The following is a 17,495-nucleotide window of genomic DNA, read 5'->3' as shown; positions in this document are numbered from 1 at the left end:
AAAGAGACTCACAGGCAAGTTTGCTGCTCTTAATCTGTATGTCTGGGTGTGGTCGAAATGGTCAAGTGGTCAGAGACAGTCCTTGAACTGGTCTATGTTTTCGCCCTTGTTTTGGCAAGAAAAAAAATGCAAAATGTCCTTACCAGTTCTTTAATTTTTCCAATGCAGGCAACTCCGACTTCTGTCCTGCCTGGAGAGAAGAAAAAGAAGTTCACCATTTAATCAATACCTATTCAATCAGCGTGACACCATATTATCAAAAAGAGATGCTTTTTGGTAGATTTTACAGCATGGTTTCTAAATCACAACTTAGAAATCCTTGACCACAGCTCATATGACAATAATTGAGAGTGACTCAAAAACACAGCCTTTCATTTGTTTTCCCATGCTGCTTTAAAGGGTATTTTCTTATTGTGATGAGTTAAATTTGTTCCTGTTTTCTTCCAGTGAGAAAATATAATTTCATGAGGAGAACCATAAAGATTTTTTTTTTAATATTATTTAATATGGGATTGATGTGGTTCTACAAACTACAAACAGTTGCTTTCTCCTTAACTAGAGCCATAAAGCACCCAAAACTGTTTCACAGAGGATCTGTCCGTCTCTAACTCTGTTATGGTCTTATGGCACCACCACGTGGCAGCAACTGCACATTAAAAGTGTCATATGATCACTAAGAGCCCAAAGAGCTTTTCCTCCTTAGTGGATGGATTTAATAGAAATAAGAGGTAAGATTGATTTTAAGTTTCTGCAAATGAATGTAGTCAAGTAGAGAGATAATTTTAATACATAAACACCACAGTATTTGTATGTATTAACGTGATGAGAACTTCAAAATATGTAATGACTAATAGCTCGTCACCCATTAAATAACAAAACTTGAACTGAAACTGATTTTTATCTGCCAAGATTCAAGTTTTTATGTCTGTTCGACTAAAAAAGGGGACTGCTGCAATGTTGCTGACATCTTAACTATTTTTGTTGCAAAAAAGATTTTATGTATCATGGTTTCTTTACATGTACTTTCTATAATAATGACAATAAATATCTATCTGAAAAGGTGCAGTCTTGTTTTATATCTCAATAACTCTTATTCTCTCTTTCTACTTTTCTTTCATAAAAATGATCAGATTTTCTAATACATGTCCTGTGAGTAATTGTTGTGATCTTTTTCTATGTGTTCTAGCTGCCTAATTACCTAATACAACTGGTTTTTATTATCCATGTAAAAACTTTGGGCTAATGTCGATTTTGTGATAGTGTAGTCATGTTGTTTGAACATCAGCTAAGATTTAAACATAATGTATGATCTTACCACATGAAACCATAGAGGGGCAGCCTTCACTCACTGGTTCACCTCATAACCAAGTGGCTGTAAAACAAGAAAGACCCACATCATACAGTCACTGTCATAAAGAAAAACACCCACATATTCAAATATAAAAAAAAGAGGCTATAACATGGTGTGGATGGCTGGTTGTCAATGCATAACAATCTAAAAGTGAGATAAAAATAATAATGCCAATCATCAATTGTAGTGCGGTGTTACTGTAGTTTCATAAGCTTGCAATATCACTCCCATGAAAAGACAAACGCAAGTGATTCATCTTGAATACTCATTGGGTGAGATGTGGGCAACACTGAAGGTGGGCCAAATCAACACTATTAGTCATCATGTTGTCTGTTTAGATGTACTTAAACTGGAGCAACAACCCTGTTGTGATATCTTCCCAGAAACTACACCTCCTTTGAAATTACACCCCTCAGGTTTAGTTACGGCTTATAGTTTATGTAAACAAGTCCACACCGGAAGAGACATAACTTCTCATAACAGAGGTAAATAGAAAAACTCTGTGGGTGGAAACTGTAAAGCATTTACAGAGTATGGTTTGTAAGGGGTACATAAACATGCGTCAAGAGAATACAGTCAACTTTACATAAAATGTCTCCCTTGATGATACTGTCAAATGATTGTTTTAGACTTTATAAATCTTCTAACAATGGCACAGGAAATATCAGTTCTATCACCAGCAGCTGAAGAATATTTAAATGACTAAAATACTCAAATTTAAGAGTAAAGTCAGTGACCCCAACAAAAATATTTCAAACTTTAATTTCCCCTGCAGTTTATTAGGTATGCCTTGACAAATAAGCCAGCAAAACCATCATGAAGTTCTAACTGTAATGTAAGATTCCTCATAATGTTATTTACATGGGGTAGCAACTTTTGTGTCTTTTTTATGCTTTAACAGGACTGCCCACAGAATTGGCTGGGCCCCTGAAAAACCCAGAGAATGGGCCCTCACCAGTTGGGATTCACTGATCATATCAATGCATGTATGTTGAATCATTAGTGCTAGCATCCTGGCTAACAGTTACCTCATTTTGGAGCTACAAATTGTGTCGAAGTATTACTTGGTTCTGATGTTGAACCTTTTTTTGTCACTTTTAACCCATTTTTGATGTTTTTCACCCATTTTTGCCACTGCGCCCTCTAATGCCACTGTTTTGCAGCTCTACATTTTTGCCACTCCTTTTGGCAATTAATCATTTTTTTGCCGCTTTTCACCCAATTCAGTTCATTTTCACTCATTTTTGCCACTTCTTTATTCCTGTATTCAACAGTTTTTGGTTTTTGCTCATTTTTTGCCACTTTCACTGATCTTCTTGCATCTTTTCACAAATATTAATTGTTTTCTACTAAAGTTGTCGCTTTTTTCCGTTTTATTTTCTGGCATCCTGACTTCTGTGCACATCATTGGCTAGCTTTGAAGCCAAACTGTTGTAGCTCAGTGTGCCTTTCAACATTGTTATTTTACCAGTATTAAGGTAATTTAAAAAAAAGGGGAGGGGTCTTTTTTATAAAATGTTATATTGTACCACAGCATAAATAGATTAAAAAAACATGTTTTTTTACTTTGATAAAGAGTGGTTAATATTTAGGTTAAAACTAAAATAATGTTATCACAGCTTAACTGTACAGTGGATCTTGATTTTGCTCACCTCCAAGGCCCCCAGTTTGCCTGGGTCCCATAAAGCTCTCCCCTTTGCCCCCCCTTATGGCTGGCCTTGTGTTTTAACGACAAAACGTAGCTTACCCCATCTTAGCGTCCAATATTTGACCTCAACTTACGACACAGTCAAATTTTAGTAAGGTTACTCAATTCCAGACATTTAAAACCGTGTAGAACCCGCTTGTGGACATACGTACCCACCTCCATGCTTTGCTAACTTCCTGTAACGGTTCCGCCTCCTCTTTACCTGTCTGGACTGGGCGTGCTTTAGCCGAAGGAGCCTCATTCCTGGTTCAATCCATTCCCAAGATATTTTTAGGAATATCTCGCCGAAAGGAAACTTTGAACAAAGGTAAGACTGGTTTCGTATTCTTGACTTCTACATAACTGCGGCGGTAGAAATGTTGCTGTTAGTTTTATGCACCATTGGCCAGTTCGTGGAACAGAATAAATCCTTTTTCTCTGAATAAAAATCACGTCATATGAATGTGACCGGTCCTCTGTGGGTATAACTCTGTCTCTGTGTCAGGTCAGACTGACAGGAGGGCTTAATAAAATGTGTTAAGCTATTATTGATGTGCTATGGTTGTCCTTTAAATATTAGGCCTATTCAGTCGTATCGTTGGTGTATTTTATGGCTCAGAAGATAGGCCTACCACTAGTAGTTGCCACATAGTTCACTTTTATTATTGTCTGTACTTATTTCAGAACATTTTTTCGTAGTAAACACCATTTGAACGAGAAGAGTAAACGCATAGTGCTTTTATTTTAAAGAAGGTGTTGTTATATTGGGGTTTGGATTCACACATCCTGAGCCAAAACTGCATAGATGTTTAGTATTTCAAACAAACTTTCTAATTCAAACATTACAGTGCCATCTATTGTTTTTTGAAAGAAAAGGATGGAAATGTCACCGATGTTCTAATTTTAGTTCACAGTTCAGCCACTATTAGTTAGTTAGAGCTCTTCACAAATGTGTGCAAAAAACCCATCAACCTCTTTTTTTATTTTCATGAACCCTTAGTTGTCATCATCACTTTTAGGTCTTTTTGCAATTTGAGTATCATTGCTGGAGTAAATTCTTGACAGTCCAACACATCCAAACAAGCCTCCTATCAGCAGAAATGCAAGCTACAACTTAGTCTTTTAACTGTAGCCTACAGCTGTATAAGGTAGGAGCAATACAAAGAAACCAAAGTGTGCTCATTAAACCAAGCCTTCCGGCACCATTTTCACACAGTATACTCTACCACCAGGCTATCTTGGCCAAAAAAAAGCAGGTTTCTCTTTTGAGAGCCCCTGTCTAGACCAGCTTTTGTTTACTAGTTTGCATCTCTTTGTTTAAAACATTTTAGACGTGAACTAAAGGGAGTTTGGTGCAGTGTGTAAGACTGTTGTTTTGCATGGTCTCTCCTGCTCAGGATTCGTGTCCCTGCTCGTCACACATTCCACAGCTGTACCCTCCCTGCACCTCCTCCGCTCTTCTCCTCTTTCCTACCTGCTCAGTTTCTTTCATCCATAAAGTCTATTTCATAATTTAAATCAAACAATGCTCAACCTTATCTGTGCCTTCTTGTGCAGAGCCGCTGCCTGCTGTGTGTATTATGTGTTCTGAAGTATCATCTTCTTCTTCCCGCCGGCCCCAGCCTGTACATCTGCCAGCCTGGGTGTTCACTGATATCTTATTTATAAATGTTTCGGCTCAGAGGAGAACTTCGGGGGCTGCAGTATCGTTGCAGAGATACTGCAGAAGAAGCGTGGTGAAAATCTGTTCTTCTGGAGGATCAGAAACACCAAGATTACATTAGGATGTTCCCACAGGATGTTAAGAAACACTTAATCCACTGACTCATGTTTTTATCCCAGGTGTTTCCTAATCTTCCAGACAAAAGAAAGCAGGGAACGAATCAGCATATGTTGGTGGAATTCCCCTGCAATGTTATTAATTAATGATGCTATGTAATGTTAGGTTTATACCCGCCTGTGTTTAATCCATGTTTCTTTATGCTGTTGTTTCTTTAAAGCAAGGCCATGATCACAGCGGCAGAGTATGGAGAAACATCATGGGAGCTGGCAGTGCAGGTGGATCAAAGAGTTGGGGATGAGTCCATGAAATTTAAGCTTCGAGTGAAGGGAGACTTGCATATTGGCGGCCTCATGCTAAAGCTGGTTGAGAAGATCAGTAAGTATCAATCCACTGCAAAATAGCCTGAGCATCTTAGTTTTTCAGAATCAAGCAAGGTGCAAAATCCTACAGCTTCTCCAGAGAAGGCATACGAGCAAAAAGTGTAATTCTTGTTGCCTATTCCAGATTTGAATCCTCAAATTAATGATTGAGCCTACGTTTGGTTTGTTTACCTGGCAAAAGTCAATGTTTATTTGTCATGCTTGAAGTACAGTTTCCCAGTCTCCCCCTGCTGCTGTTGGTGTTGTGAATGAAGCCACACCTTTGTTTGCCCAGCATTTTTCTACACTACAATGCCATTGTTTCTCCACAATGCATTGGCTTTTGTAGCCCTAGGGGCCAAAGTTCATCCCAGATTTGATCTGATATTCCTTTACAGTTCCCTGTACACAGTGAAGAGCTAGTAAGTCTGAAACGTAACATGAGGTGTTTTAAAAGAACACGAGACATAATAGATGACTAAGTAGCTTGTCATCAACAGACGGATTTCAGCCCCAGCACCATAATATGATGTCAGGTAGACTCATAAAACCGCACTTTAATCATGCGCAGCTGCCTACACAAACATGGGTACAGGACGTTTGTGTGTTGTTGCTAAGTGTAGTGATTGATGTTGTAATGCTCTAGCTACACAGCCACAACTTCACCTTAAGACCTTTGTAACGTTACACATAAATAAGTGCAATAAGGAGCATAAATGATGCCTTATGACAGTAATATGATAGTAATAGTACTGATGTTTGATCTGCCTGTCTGCAGAAGCACCTCAGGACTGGTCAGATCATGCCTTGTGGTGGGAACAGAGGAAATGCTGGCTACTCAAGACCCACTGGACGCTGGATAAGTATGGAATTCAGGTAAATGTATGCCAAAGTGAATTCATCAGTTTTATATACCTGTGCTGAGCTTCTGTAGGTTTTAATTCTATAATTCTGATAAAATGGTTCTAGAAAAACTAAAAACCAGATTTCTCTTTTAAGAGATCAGTAAAATGCCCATGGTTTAATCAAAGTCTTTTTAAAGCAGTTTCAAATCTTCTACAGCCAAGTATTGTTGACAGATGAATTGGTTATTGGGTAATGTGCCCACCATGAAAACAATCTGGTTGTGTTCAAACTGAATCTTATTCATGGTTATGTGTCTAAGTCACCCCTCAGTATTAGTCCTCTATTAAATTTTTGGTGTTACCTTAACTGCATGTGTACACATGACTTTATTCTGTATACCCTTTGTTTACACAGTCCACAATTATTTAAAGAATTCAAATGGGACATTATCAATTTATAAAGGGACAAGGGAACTCCCCAAATCTGGCAAATCCAAAATTAATGCACAAAGAAAGACAGTCCAATGGAAGCAAGGCCATCCATAAGGGAGGATAAGGAAGAGTTTTCTGGGGCCCAGCCAAATTGGGGGCCCATTAAGGTCTGCAAAATCATGGTCCACTGTAATATTGAGCTGTGATAACAATATTTTAGTTTTAACCTGAATAGTAACCTCTCTTATCAGAGCAACTGAACATTAATTTTGTTCATTTATGTTGTAGTAATAGTATAGCTTTTTTTTAATGTTAACCCATTATCTTAAAACAAAATGGACTTTTTATAGGTCAAGCGAACAATCTGGATGGGCACACAGAACTAAACTATTTGGAAAGTAATGCTAAACTTCAGAGCTAGGCCATGGTGTGCACAGACATCAGGATGCCAGAAAACAGTAAAAATGGGTAAAACTGGCGAAAGGAAGTGGCAAACATGGGCGAAAAAGAGGCAAAAAATAGTGAAATTATGCAGGCAAAAGCAGCTAGAATGGATGAAAAGTGGTAAACACGGGATATAAATACCAAAAAGAAATTTCATGAATGGGCATAACGTGGCAAAACAGTGGAAAAATGGGCATTATGTAGCCAGAGTGGCAATAAAGGGTGAAAAACAGCAAAAATTGTTCAATGTAGCAAAAAAAATGGATTAAAAGTGACAGAAATTGGCATGAGAAGTCAAAATGGGAAATGACAAAAAGAAGTTGCAAAAGTTGGTGGAAAAAGTGTTAAGACGGGGTTAAAAAGTAGCATGAATAAATAATTACACCACCAGAACCCAGTAATACTTCCACACACTTTTCAGTTCCAAAATGATGTAACTGTTAGCCAGGATATCATCAATAAATCCCAACTGGGGAAGGCCCATTCCCTGGGGTTTTTAGGGGCTAAGCCAATTCTGTGCTCAGCCTTGATGGTTGATGTGATTGTTAAAATAAATGTGATCTGCACAGGCTGATGCTGTCCTGCGATACACACCCCAGCACAAACCCCTGTTACTGCAGCTCCCAAACATGAAAACCGTCAAAATGACCGTCAGCTTCTCCAGTGTGGTCTTTAAAGCAGTGACAGAGATCTGTCGAGTACTCAGTAAGTTTTCCATCCTTATCTTGTCCTCTTGACACAGAAGTATTTTTTGTGTATCTACTGTATCTAAGACAGAAACTTCCTATATTTTCCTCACCTTACTTTATTTTTCTTTCACTCCTCCTCAGACATAAGGAGAGCAGAGGAACTGTCCCTGCTTAAGCCTCCAGATGATCCCTCTAAGAAGAAGAAGAAGAAAGACAAGGACTCGTCACAGGACATCTGGGACATTGATTTACTCAGCGGGGGACCAGGAGGCACAGGTACCAAAATACTATGCTGTTTTTTTTTAGCAGTGCAAAGAAAAACATTTCACAGAGAGTGCACAAGAATTTGATTTAGTGTTGTGAAAGTTTCCCTGCATTAATGCCGAAAAGATTCAGTTGGGTACTCATATAATGAAATGATTAAGATGCATCACTGGAAAGAAACAGCTCTTGTTTTGCTTTATACTTCATGCAATATTTACAGTACTGGTTTTTGTGTTTTAGAGGCTACAAAGATATTTCAGTTTTCTTGTTGTATTCCAATTACTCTCATTTAATCTGCAGGCACCCCTAGGTTAAGAGTGTGTAAGAAATGTTAAAGAAAACATGCATAAGCACATACAGGAGGTACAAGCAAAAGCACACAAGTAGTGATAAGAGCAAATAAGCACAAACAAATATATTCAGCTGACAAAGGATCCTCTCATTTCCAAGGACTCATCAGTGGGTTCCATAGTTTTTACATTGTGGATAGAATTTTATGCATTACATGGTAGTGAGACTGGGGCAGTGTTTTATAAGGTAGCAGTAAGTCACACTTCAAGAGCAAAGATTCATGAAGGTAAAAGAAAGATTTCTCTGCAGACAGTTTCTCAAACTTAAGAGGGATGTTGCATTGCACAAAAAACTCTGGAACAGAGATGTTATTAAGGGCATTAGTTCCACCTGTAGTTTTGCTGCAAGTCAAAATATTCACAATGATGAAGGTTTATGAGTCTGGTTTATAGATGCTGGGCTGCAAGGTGGTTCAGCCCTGTTGCCTTACAGCAAGAAGGTTCCTAGATTGAGTTAAGACTGGGTTTAAAACACAAATTCTCTGATTCAGACCAATTCCCATGTTTTTTTTCAATTAGAAAATCTTTTCATATAATCCAGAGATTGATCTATAGGCCTGCTCCCTTTCCTAACCACTCCTCGCGCAGCCAGTCTTTGCCTTATGTCCCTCATGCACCTTGAATCCTGACCTGTACTCACCTCTAAAAGCCTTCAGACACGGATTCAAGGTTTGAAATATGATAATATATTATCAACACAGGCTGGATATGCTTATGAAGGATGTGCCACATTAATATAATTTACTAATCTGGGGTAATTTTGTAATTCAAACCTTGATATTTTTATCAATATGCCTGGTTGGAACATTTTTGTGCTCTGAGAATCTCTGAAATTTTGAAGCAAAGTAGGTTTTGTATCTAAAACATCCCTACATGAATTGAGAATCAAATTGGGTTGAATGAAACTGAATTGTGAATTTAATCAAATCTAGACTTTGTGAATTGAAGCAAGAATCAAATTGATACAGGCAATCATTGGCGATTTCCAGCTCTAGTTTGAATCCTCTGCCAGACAGGGCCTTTTTATGTGGAGTTTGCATCTTCTTGCTGTGCATGTACGGGTTGTCTCCAGGTACTTCAGCCTCCTTCCATGGACCAAAGACAGGTTAAATGGATACTCTACTAAGTGCTAACTAAGATTTAATTCGGCAATGGACATTTATTTAATAAAATATGCGATGATTAAATGCATCGGCAGAATTATTAAATGCATTAGAATTTACATTTGCTTTCTCTTATTGCTTTTGTTATGATGACTTAACAATCATTTACCAAAGTTTAAAGATTATGGTCTTGTTGGTCAGACTGTCAGTTGACGGGTCAGTCTAATTTGTGGTTTAAGATCACTGGGTGTTGTAGTTCTTTCCATTTGGATGTTGGTTTAGCCTAGTTGGTTGAGAGTGCACCCCCTACAGCAACTAGAGTCCTCACAGCAGCCGCTCGATATGACTCTGCCCTAGCCATTCACTGTGCTCCATCCTTATTCCTCTCCTCTATTTCATAACTCTCCTCAGCTGTTCTATGGAATAAAAGTGGAAAAGTAATAAAAATAAGCTTTAAAAATGTAAGTCAGATACTTTTTGAATTGAAAATCTGGCTGCTTTCAAGTGGAGGTACATGTCACAAATTCAATATATTCTGATTATTGTCCAGCTCTACAAGGGACCACATCTTATTTCGTTGAGGTACTTCTGTTCCAGGAGGAGAAGAATTGAGAAATATATTAAGTACTGCTGAATTCTAAAAAGGCTTTGATTTTTATCAGTGAGATCTGAAAGATTTGTTCAGTATGCTGCCGTGTTCTTTGGGGATCCCTCCAAAAGCACAGTCTCTTCTTACACTGACTATGGAGAGAAGATGGCTCTCCAACCTTAAAATAACCCTCCTTTTTTAAATAAAACTTTTGATCTCTTCCTTCGGTGCCGTCCCAGTTATTACCCCTCAAGTTTCACCATGCTTCATTTTGATTTTATGAGTTTAAGCTCTCCTGCCAAATGTTTTATTCTAACTTTTGATTATTTGAGAATTTCCTCTTTGTTTCAGATATTTTGAAACTTTATGTAACCCCAATCCCCTTTTAATGTTTTTTCTACCACTCCTCTTTAAAAGGTCCCATGTACAGTAAGACCATGACAGCCACATATGATCCAGAGAATGGGATGCCGGTGTCAGCCACCAGCCTTTGGTTTGGAGAAAATCCTCTCGCTGAGTCACAGCCAAACCTACCGCCTGCTGAGCTGGCCAAGTTGTACCAGCCGCTCTCACTAGTGGACAAAGCAGTCAACAATGCAGGGTAGATAAAAACAATAAGATATCACTGTAACCTTTAAGTGATACCATTGATTTGAATAACAGTTACATAATTTGATTGATATTTCCGACCTGAGCTCATCTGATTGGTTGTTGCTGTATTTGGCAGGTGGTTGGACTCATCTCGCTCTCTTATGGAGCAGGACATTCAAGACGAAGAAAGGCTGCTGCTTCGCTTCAAGTACAATGTGTTCTTTGACCTCAATCCAAAAGTAAGACACCCAGAAAAATACAAGCGCTTTGCAAGATGATGTTCTTTAAAATACCTTAAATAAGATGAAGGCTTGTTATGAATGTTTTGAATGAAATTTGATCATGTGTGTCCATGTTTCTGTGCTTCAGTATGATGCTGTCAGAATAACACAGCTGTATGAACAAGCCCGCTGGTCCATCCTGCTGGAAGAGATAGACTGCACTGAGGAGGAAATGCTGATGTTTGCTTCTTTACAGGTGAATAATCTGACATCACATGATTATTATAAGGGTACAAAACATATGAATATAAACATTTTCATACTTTATGTGCAGTTTGATTAGAGAGGTAGCTCAAGTCTTTGCTATGTATTAGATAAACATAATTTGTTTTATTTATTTACTGACCAGTACTTTTACGTTTTCCTTAATAAATTCTAACCAGAGAAACTGTACTTTTACTTCAGTACAATAGTCATGTACTTTTTCAATCAAAACAACTTTGATTCTTGACAAGTTGTTTGTCCTTTCTTAAGTGAAAGAACCTGCTTATGCTCGTGGCTTTAAACATTAAAATAGACAGCCTGAAACACCTGTATAATTTCCATTACTTAGAACATAACTAGTTTATTTCACTATGGTTACTTGCCAAATCCTGCAATCATAAACCACAGTTCCCCAAAGGACACCAAACCTTGCTCCAGAATAGTCTTAAATACAGTTTTATAATTTTGCTGAAAATATTATCCACCTAGGATAGTTGTGTCTAAATCCACGCAGCAACGTGTCAGGACATGAGGACAGTTCGACTGGGGAAGGGAGATGGTAGAAAAATTAAAAGATGGAGCAATACAGGGAGAGACTATGGAGTATGAAGTGTAATGTAACAATTACAACATTAGATCATAGCAGCAAAGATTAGTTTTGATATTAACTACATATAAATTTCTTCTTAGCTGTTACTGAGCAACTTTAGGACAGTGATTCAGAAATCACCGTGATTCAAAAGGAGATCAGTGTTGCACTCACCTACACACTGGTGCAATGGCTGGCACACAAGGCTGTGCTCAAACCTCCCTCTGAGTCATGCCAGCCTTGCATAACCTCTTAATAACTTCATTATAAGTTGTACTCACAGAAGTGAATATTTGATCACTGCTACTTATGAAGTGAAAAAAATACTATTTTGTTTCAGTATCACATTTGTAAGCTGACCATGTCAAGCGAGCCTCTGGACCGCTCCAACGAACCAGAAATAGATGAAGTAGAGGCTGCTCTGTCCAACCTGGAGGTGACACTTGAAGGCGGACACTCAGACAGAATTCTGGTAAACATATTTTTTTAGACACTGGAGTGAATACTGACTGTAATTTTCAGGTTTTCAGGCCTGTTACAGTAGAACAGCTGTTTTTTTAGAGCAGGAGTAATAAGTAGACCTCCGATGATTGCATGTCTTAACATGATGATGTCAGGAGTAGACACAGGATAATTGACACTTGTTTGTCCCACCCCCAGGAAGACATTACCGACATTCCAGAGCTGGCAGATTCCCTCCGCCTGTTCAGGTGAGCCCACCTTTATTCAGCCTTTTTATATGATTCTGTAGTTCAGAAATGAAGTGAACCCTGTGAGTGAGATTAATTTTTAACTGTTTATTATTGGAGCCTTCAACTGACAAGAGCCCTTTAATCATCCTTATTTACGGGCTGAATTTCCCTGTACAAATTGATCATGTCTATTTTCTGTCTCTGACTTAGTTTTCTGTCAATCTCTGGGTTGTTAATCAGACTCTAGGTCATTTAAGAATTGATTGAAAGAAACAGCCAATCGAACTGCTCACGGCCTCTGCTATGAATGCCAAAGGTCTCATAAACCTTTTAAAACTTTAAGGATGTTTTGCTTAAAGTCTCGAGGGTTTTCACCGATGACATTATAAACTTTATAACAGGAAAAACTTCTGTTTTTCTCCTTCTCTGTCTGACATCAGGCCTAAAAGACTAACACTGCGGCCATACAAAGAGTACTGGTTTGTATTCAAGGACACAACCATCTCCTACTTCAAAAACAAAGAAACGTCCAATGGAGAACCAATAGAGCAGTTTCACCTCAGAGGTCAGTGAAAAACAGTGATGTGGAAAAATACAGTATAATTTAAGATTAGTTACTCTCATTTAAGCCATTCCAATGATGTATGAGTTTGTCTTTAAGCGTCCCCATGAGCATGAATAATAATCTATAAAGGCCAGATAGCTGAGAACTGAGATATTCTCAATATTTAATAATGCATTACTGTTGTGTGTGTAAATAATAAATACATAGTGGATAAAAGCATCTCTTTTCTCCTGCTGCAGGAAATAGATTTGATTTTGCATTCATGCAAATTATGTTTTCCCAGTGTTTGTCTTTGCCTCTATTTTGAAAGCAATTTCTCAAAAAAAAAAAGCTTTGATGGATCTTTTTGTCAAAAAAAGAAAAAATGTCCACTCTGACTAAAGCATTGGCTCCTAACTTGGGAGCCAGGCTCCCCAGGGGTCTGGTTGCCAAAGATCTCAGGGGAGGTGTGGGGCCCAGTCTAGTCTTATAAATTACATGTGCATATGCATCTTTTTCAAAATGAAGATTAGAAACATAATATACCACGTACTACCCTAACAGATTACAAAATAAAAAAGCACCTGTTAATTTTTGAGAAATACAAAGTTTACATTTTTGAGATTTTTTTTTTTTTTTTTGAGATTATAAAGTCAAGATTCCTCCCTTCTTCCTTATGCCATTTCTGACATTTCCTGAAAATTTAATCAAATTCCGTTCATAACTTTTTGAGTTATGTTGCTAACAAACTAACAAACAGACCAACTAACAAACCCTGCCAATCACATAATCTCCTTGGCGGAGGTAATAAATGGATTTTAGAAAATATCTGTACAATATATATAAAAATACTCAACCTATATAAGCACAATTATGCAAAAGAGAAAAGCCATGTCATGACTGTTGCAGTGTAAACTGGGGGTGTGTTTAAGGCAGGGAATATTGCAGTAATGATATTGAAAATTTGTACTATTGCACAGCAGCCTATATAAACAAATAAATAGATACTTAAAATTAATAAAAAGTATACTCATATATTGACAAGAAACCAAACTCAAATTATCAGTTTAAAAATTCATAAATTTGACATTATAAACTAAAAAATTTCAGGTTTAAAAAGATATTACAACATTGCAAAGTCAAAAAGGTTAAAGGAAACCAAACTGAAAACAGAAATGTCTCTTCTAAGTCACAGCTGATAGTGATAATGTGATGATTCTGTGCTAATACCACAGGTGCTGCCTTGTTTATCAGTCCCAGTGAAAAGTATAATCTGATTAGGCTCTTATCTGTAGGTCTTATACATCTGGTTGGATTTTCTTCCAATCAATGTGCAATTTTTAACTTCATAATCTCAAAAATTCTATGTTTTGGTTCTTGTACAGTCATGAGTTCTAAAAGTGAAATGTCTTGTTTTCTTGTAAATTTTCCTCTCTTTTATCCTAAAAATTTCTAATATTATCTTGAAAATTAACAGACCCTCCTTGTTTCATTTTTAGAGTGACCCTAATACACTTACATAGTAATAGATAGACAGATCTTTTGCCAAGAACCTATTAAGTAAGTAGGCTGTAGTAGAAGTGGGATTATGCCCATAAAAAGTGTTTAATTTTTCCAAGTGGGTTCTGGGGGACCTTAGTATTTCTTAAATGCGAGAAGGGCATACCCTAGGAAAACAGGTCGTACTACTGGAACAAAGGATGAGCTGGAAAGGTTTTGAGGTTGTAGGTTAAAGAACACTGTCGCTCATATTCATCCCTATTCAGTAAGTTAAGTCATACTTCATTAATCCTTGAAGGGAAATTCACAGTTTACACTCTATTTGTTATACATGCTACACAAACATATTTTGAATTACATGCACAAACAGGATACCCCTGCATGCACTAATGGAGAGATGTCAGATGGCCTTCCTGCCCTCGTTGGAGCACTGCCATGAGCTGTTGGTTGCCCTTGCTCAAGGGTACTTCGGCAGTGCTCAGGAAGTGACCTGGCACCTCTCCAGCTTCCAGGCCTAAGTCCAGATATGGTCTGACCCTCTGATTCCCAGCCCAAGTCCTTCCAGACTGAGCTACTGCCAACCCCAATAGCGGGCTGTGGGCTGTGGGCTGTAGGGGTGCATGATTTTTGCTAGAATGATAATCATGATTATTTTCGATTAATATTGAGATCACAACCAATACTTGTACTTGTGGAATTTTACGTTATTTTAGAATGTGTGGAGCCAGTTGAGAAGACTTAAGATGTTTATTAGAATAAAAACAATTCAAGTAGAGAATTGAGAACATAATGCATGACTTTAACCTGATGTAAACGGGCTAATATACTTCTTGAAATGTTATCATATTTGTGCAGCTCTACTTGCTTGTAAATGAGATATCTCAAGAACACAATGAGGAATTTTTGTCAAATGTTTGCACAAATATCCTTACTAACTTATGGATAAATTGAATACATTTTGGAGGGACAAGATCAGGATCAAAATACCACATCAGCCCTTCTTCTTGATCCACCACTGGAATTTTAAACTGCCAGCTGATAGTTCTAGTTAATATTTAATATTAAAGTCCACAGTAATTTAACTGTTTTCCTTTCAGGCTGGAGACACCTGTACTAGTTTCCTGTATGGACATGGGTGAAAATCTATTTTTTGTTGACAAGACAAAGAAGGGCAATGTCAGAGAACAAGTGCTGTACAGCTTACAGGTCTGAGTGTAATTTTGGTGACTCTAAACTGTTCAGCATTCTCCAGCAAACTTTGTTTGTGGTGGTTGTGGCCGGTTGTAGATCATTCTGTAATGTTTTGCAAATGTTCAATGAAATTCCCTTGACACCAGTCTTGTGTTGCGGTGTCTCCTGATCTTTTTCTTCTCTTTGTTTCAGAAAATATAACAACACATAACTATCTTTTTTTCTGGCAGGTTGTGAGGTTGTCCCCGATGTCAATGTGACTGACAAGAAGTTTGGCATCAAGCTCCTGCTTCCTGTTGCTGATGGGATGAATGAAGTGTACATCCGATGTGACAATGTAAGACCCAGCTCTCTCTCTATGTCGTAACCAACAAATCCTCCCTCTCATTACTCATTGGACTACTATTATGGTTGTCATGTTTTTGCAGGAAACACAGTATGCAAAATGGAAAGCTGCATGTGTCCTGGCCTCAAAGGGCAAGACGATGGCCTACAGCTCCTACAAGTCAGAGGTGAAGAACATCCAGTCCTTTTTGCAAATGAAGGTCCTGGCGCCCCCTCCTGGTCAAGCAGCTCCTGACATAGAATCTATGGAGATGAATGCTGAGTGTTTTGTTTCCCCAAGATACGCCAAGAAGCACAAGACCAAACAGGTGTGTTAAGAGCTTCAGCCAATAAACTTGACTTTGCCAACAGCCGTCAATGTTACATCACTGCTTTTACTTAATTTTTTTTTTTTTTAATTTGCCTTTGGTTTGAAGCTAACAGCACGTATCCTGGAGGCCCATCAAAACATAGCCCGGCTGTCACTGATGGAGGCCAAGATGCGGTTTATCCAAGCCTGGCAGTCACTTCCAGAGTTTGGTATCAACTACTACATTGTCAGGTAATGTTCATAGTAGTTATTGCAAATTAGTGTCATTGTTGAACATTTGAATTCCATTTTTGGATGACAATTCAAGTTTACCTTGATATTTGTGTCTCAGGTTCAGAGGCAGTAAGAAGGATGAGATCCTGGGGATCTCATACAACCGTCTGATTCGTATTGACATGTCCTCTGGTCTGCCTGTCACCACATGGAGGTTCGCCAACATGAAGCAGTGGAATGTTAACTGGGAGATCAGACAGGTAAGGGATCACTCTTATAGTACTGCCTACAAGCAGCATAACTTCACTAACATAAAAATGTTGTATATGATTTCAGGTGACCATTGAGTTTGACCAGAATGTGTCGATAGCTTTCTGCTGTTTGAGCTGCGACTGCAAGGTGGTGCACGAGTTCATCGGCGGTTACATCTTTCTCTCCACAAGATCAAAAGACCAGAATGAGACACTAGATGAAGACTTGTTCCATAAACTCACTGGAGGCCAAGAATGAGCAAAGACATAAGCCTTCCCATCCTATAGTACAACTAATGTTCATGTTACAATGTGAAAGTGCAGAACGCATCTACTGTAGGAATATTCACCCTGAAAACTGAGCTAGTAACTGCAAGAAACTCCACATCATCATTTATCCTGCCATAATGTACCCTGCACTAAAAAAATAATGGTGTTAATGTAAATACAGTATTTAGTCCAGATTTGTCTGTCTGTCAAAACTGGGATTAACTGACATTCATGAGATTTTTAAGGTCCAAAAGAAGAAAAATGACTGTGCAAAACAATAAGGGGTGTTTTTGTATTTTACAGCTTGTTTTACTTTTTTAAAAATTTGTAGAATAAAGAATGAACTCTAATTTTTTTTGCTCATTGAATGTTGAGTGGTGTGGGTGAGGAGAAAGTGAGGTTAGTTACAGTTAATGAATTTTTAGCAGTAGGTAGACTTGATTTACGATGAGGAGTCGGCCTCCTTTTAGCCAAACCATGGAATCCTTATGACATGATGAAGATACAGCAGTGCACAAGAGAGTATCCTTGCAACCCTTGAAAAAAAATTAACCCTTGGTACAATCAAGATTAAAAAAAACATTCTGTGAAAACAAGATACATAAACCATATGCCGTC

General features: G+C 38.0%; 1 protein-coding gene across 1 annotated transcript; it reads left to right on the top strand.

Moving 5' to 3' along the window:
• The first annotated feature begins 3,285 nt into the window (after window positions 1-3,285).
• fermt1 (FERM domain containing kindlin 1) lies at window positions 3,286-17,198 on the top strand. The gene is made up of 16 exons (XM_041805552.1): window positions 3,286-3,366; window positions 5,039-5,196; window positions 5,959-6,056; window positions 7,471-7,606; window positions 7,732-7,866; window positions 10,314-10,497; window positions 10,624-10,726; window positions 10,857-10,964; window positions 11,902-12,033; window positions 12,222-12,271; window positions 12,694-12,818; window positions 15,719-15,825; window positions 15,917-16,141; window positions 16,250-16,374; window positions 16,475-16,616; window positions 16,693-17,198. Exons 2-16 carry the CDS (start codon window positions 5,046-5,048, stop codon window positions 16,864-16,866), a joined length of 1,995 nt encoding a protein of 664 aa, XP_041661486.1. The 5' UTR covers window positions 3,286-3,366; window positions 5,039-5,045; the 3' UTR covers window positions 16,867-17,198.
• Window positions 17,199-17,495: the final 297 nt, after the last annotated feature.

Source organism: Cheilinus undulatus, linkage group 14, assembly GCF_018320785.1.
Source record: "Cheilinus undulatus linkage group 14, ASM1832078v1, whole genome shotgun sequence".
NCBI lineage: Eukaryota > Metazoa > Chordata > Actinopteri > Labriformes > Labridae > Cheilinus > Cheilinus undulatus.
Note: the sequence above shows the minus strand (reverse complement) of the source record. Positions and strands in the feature narration are given on the sequence as shown.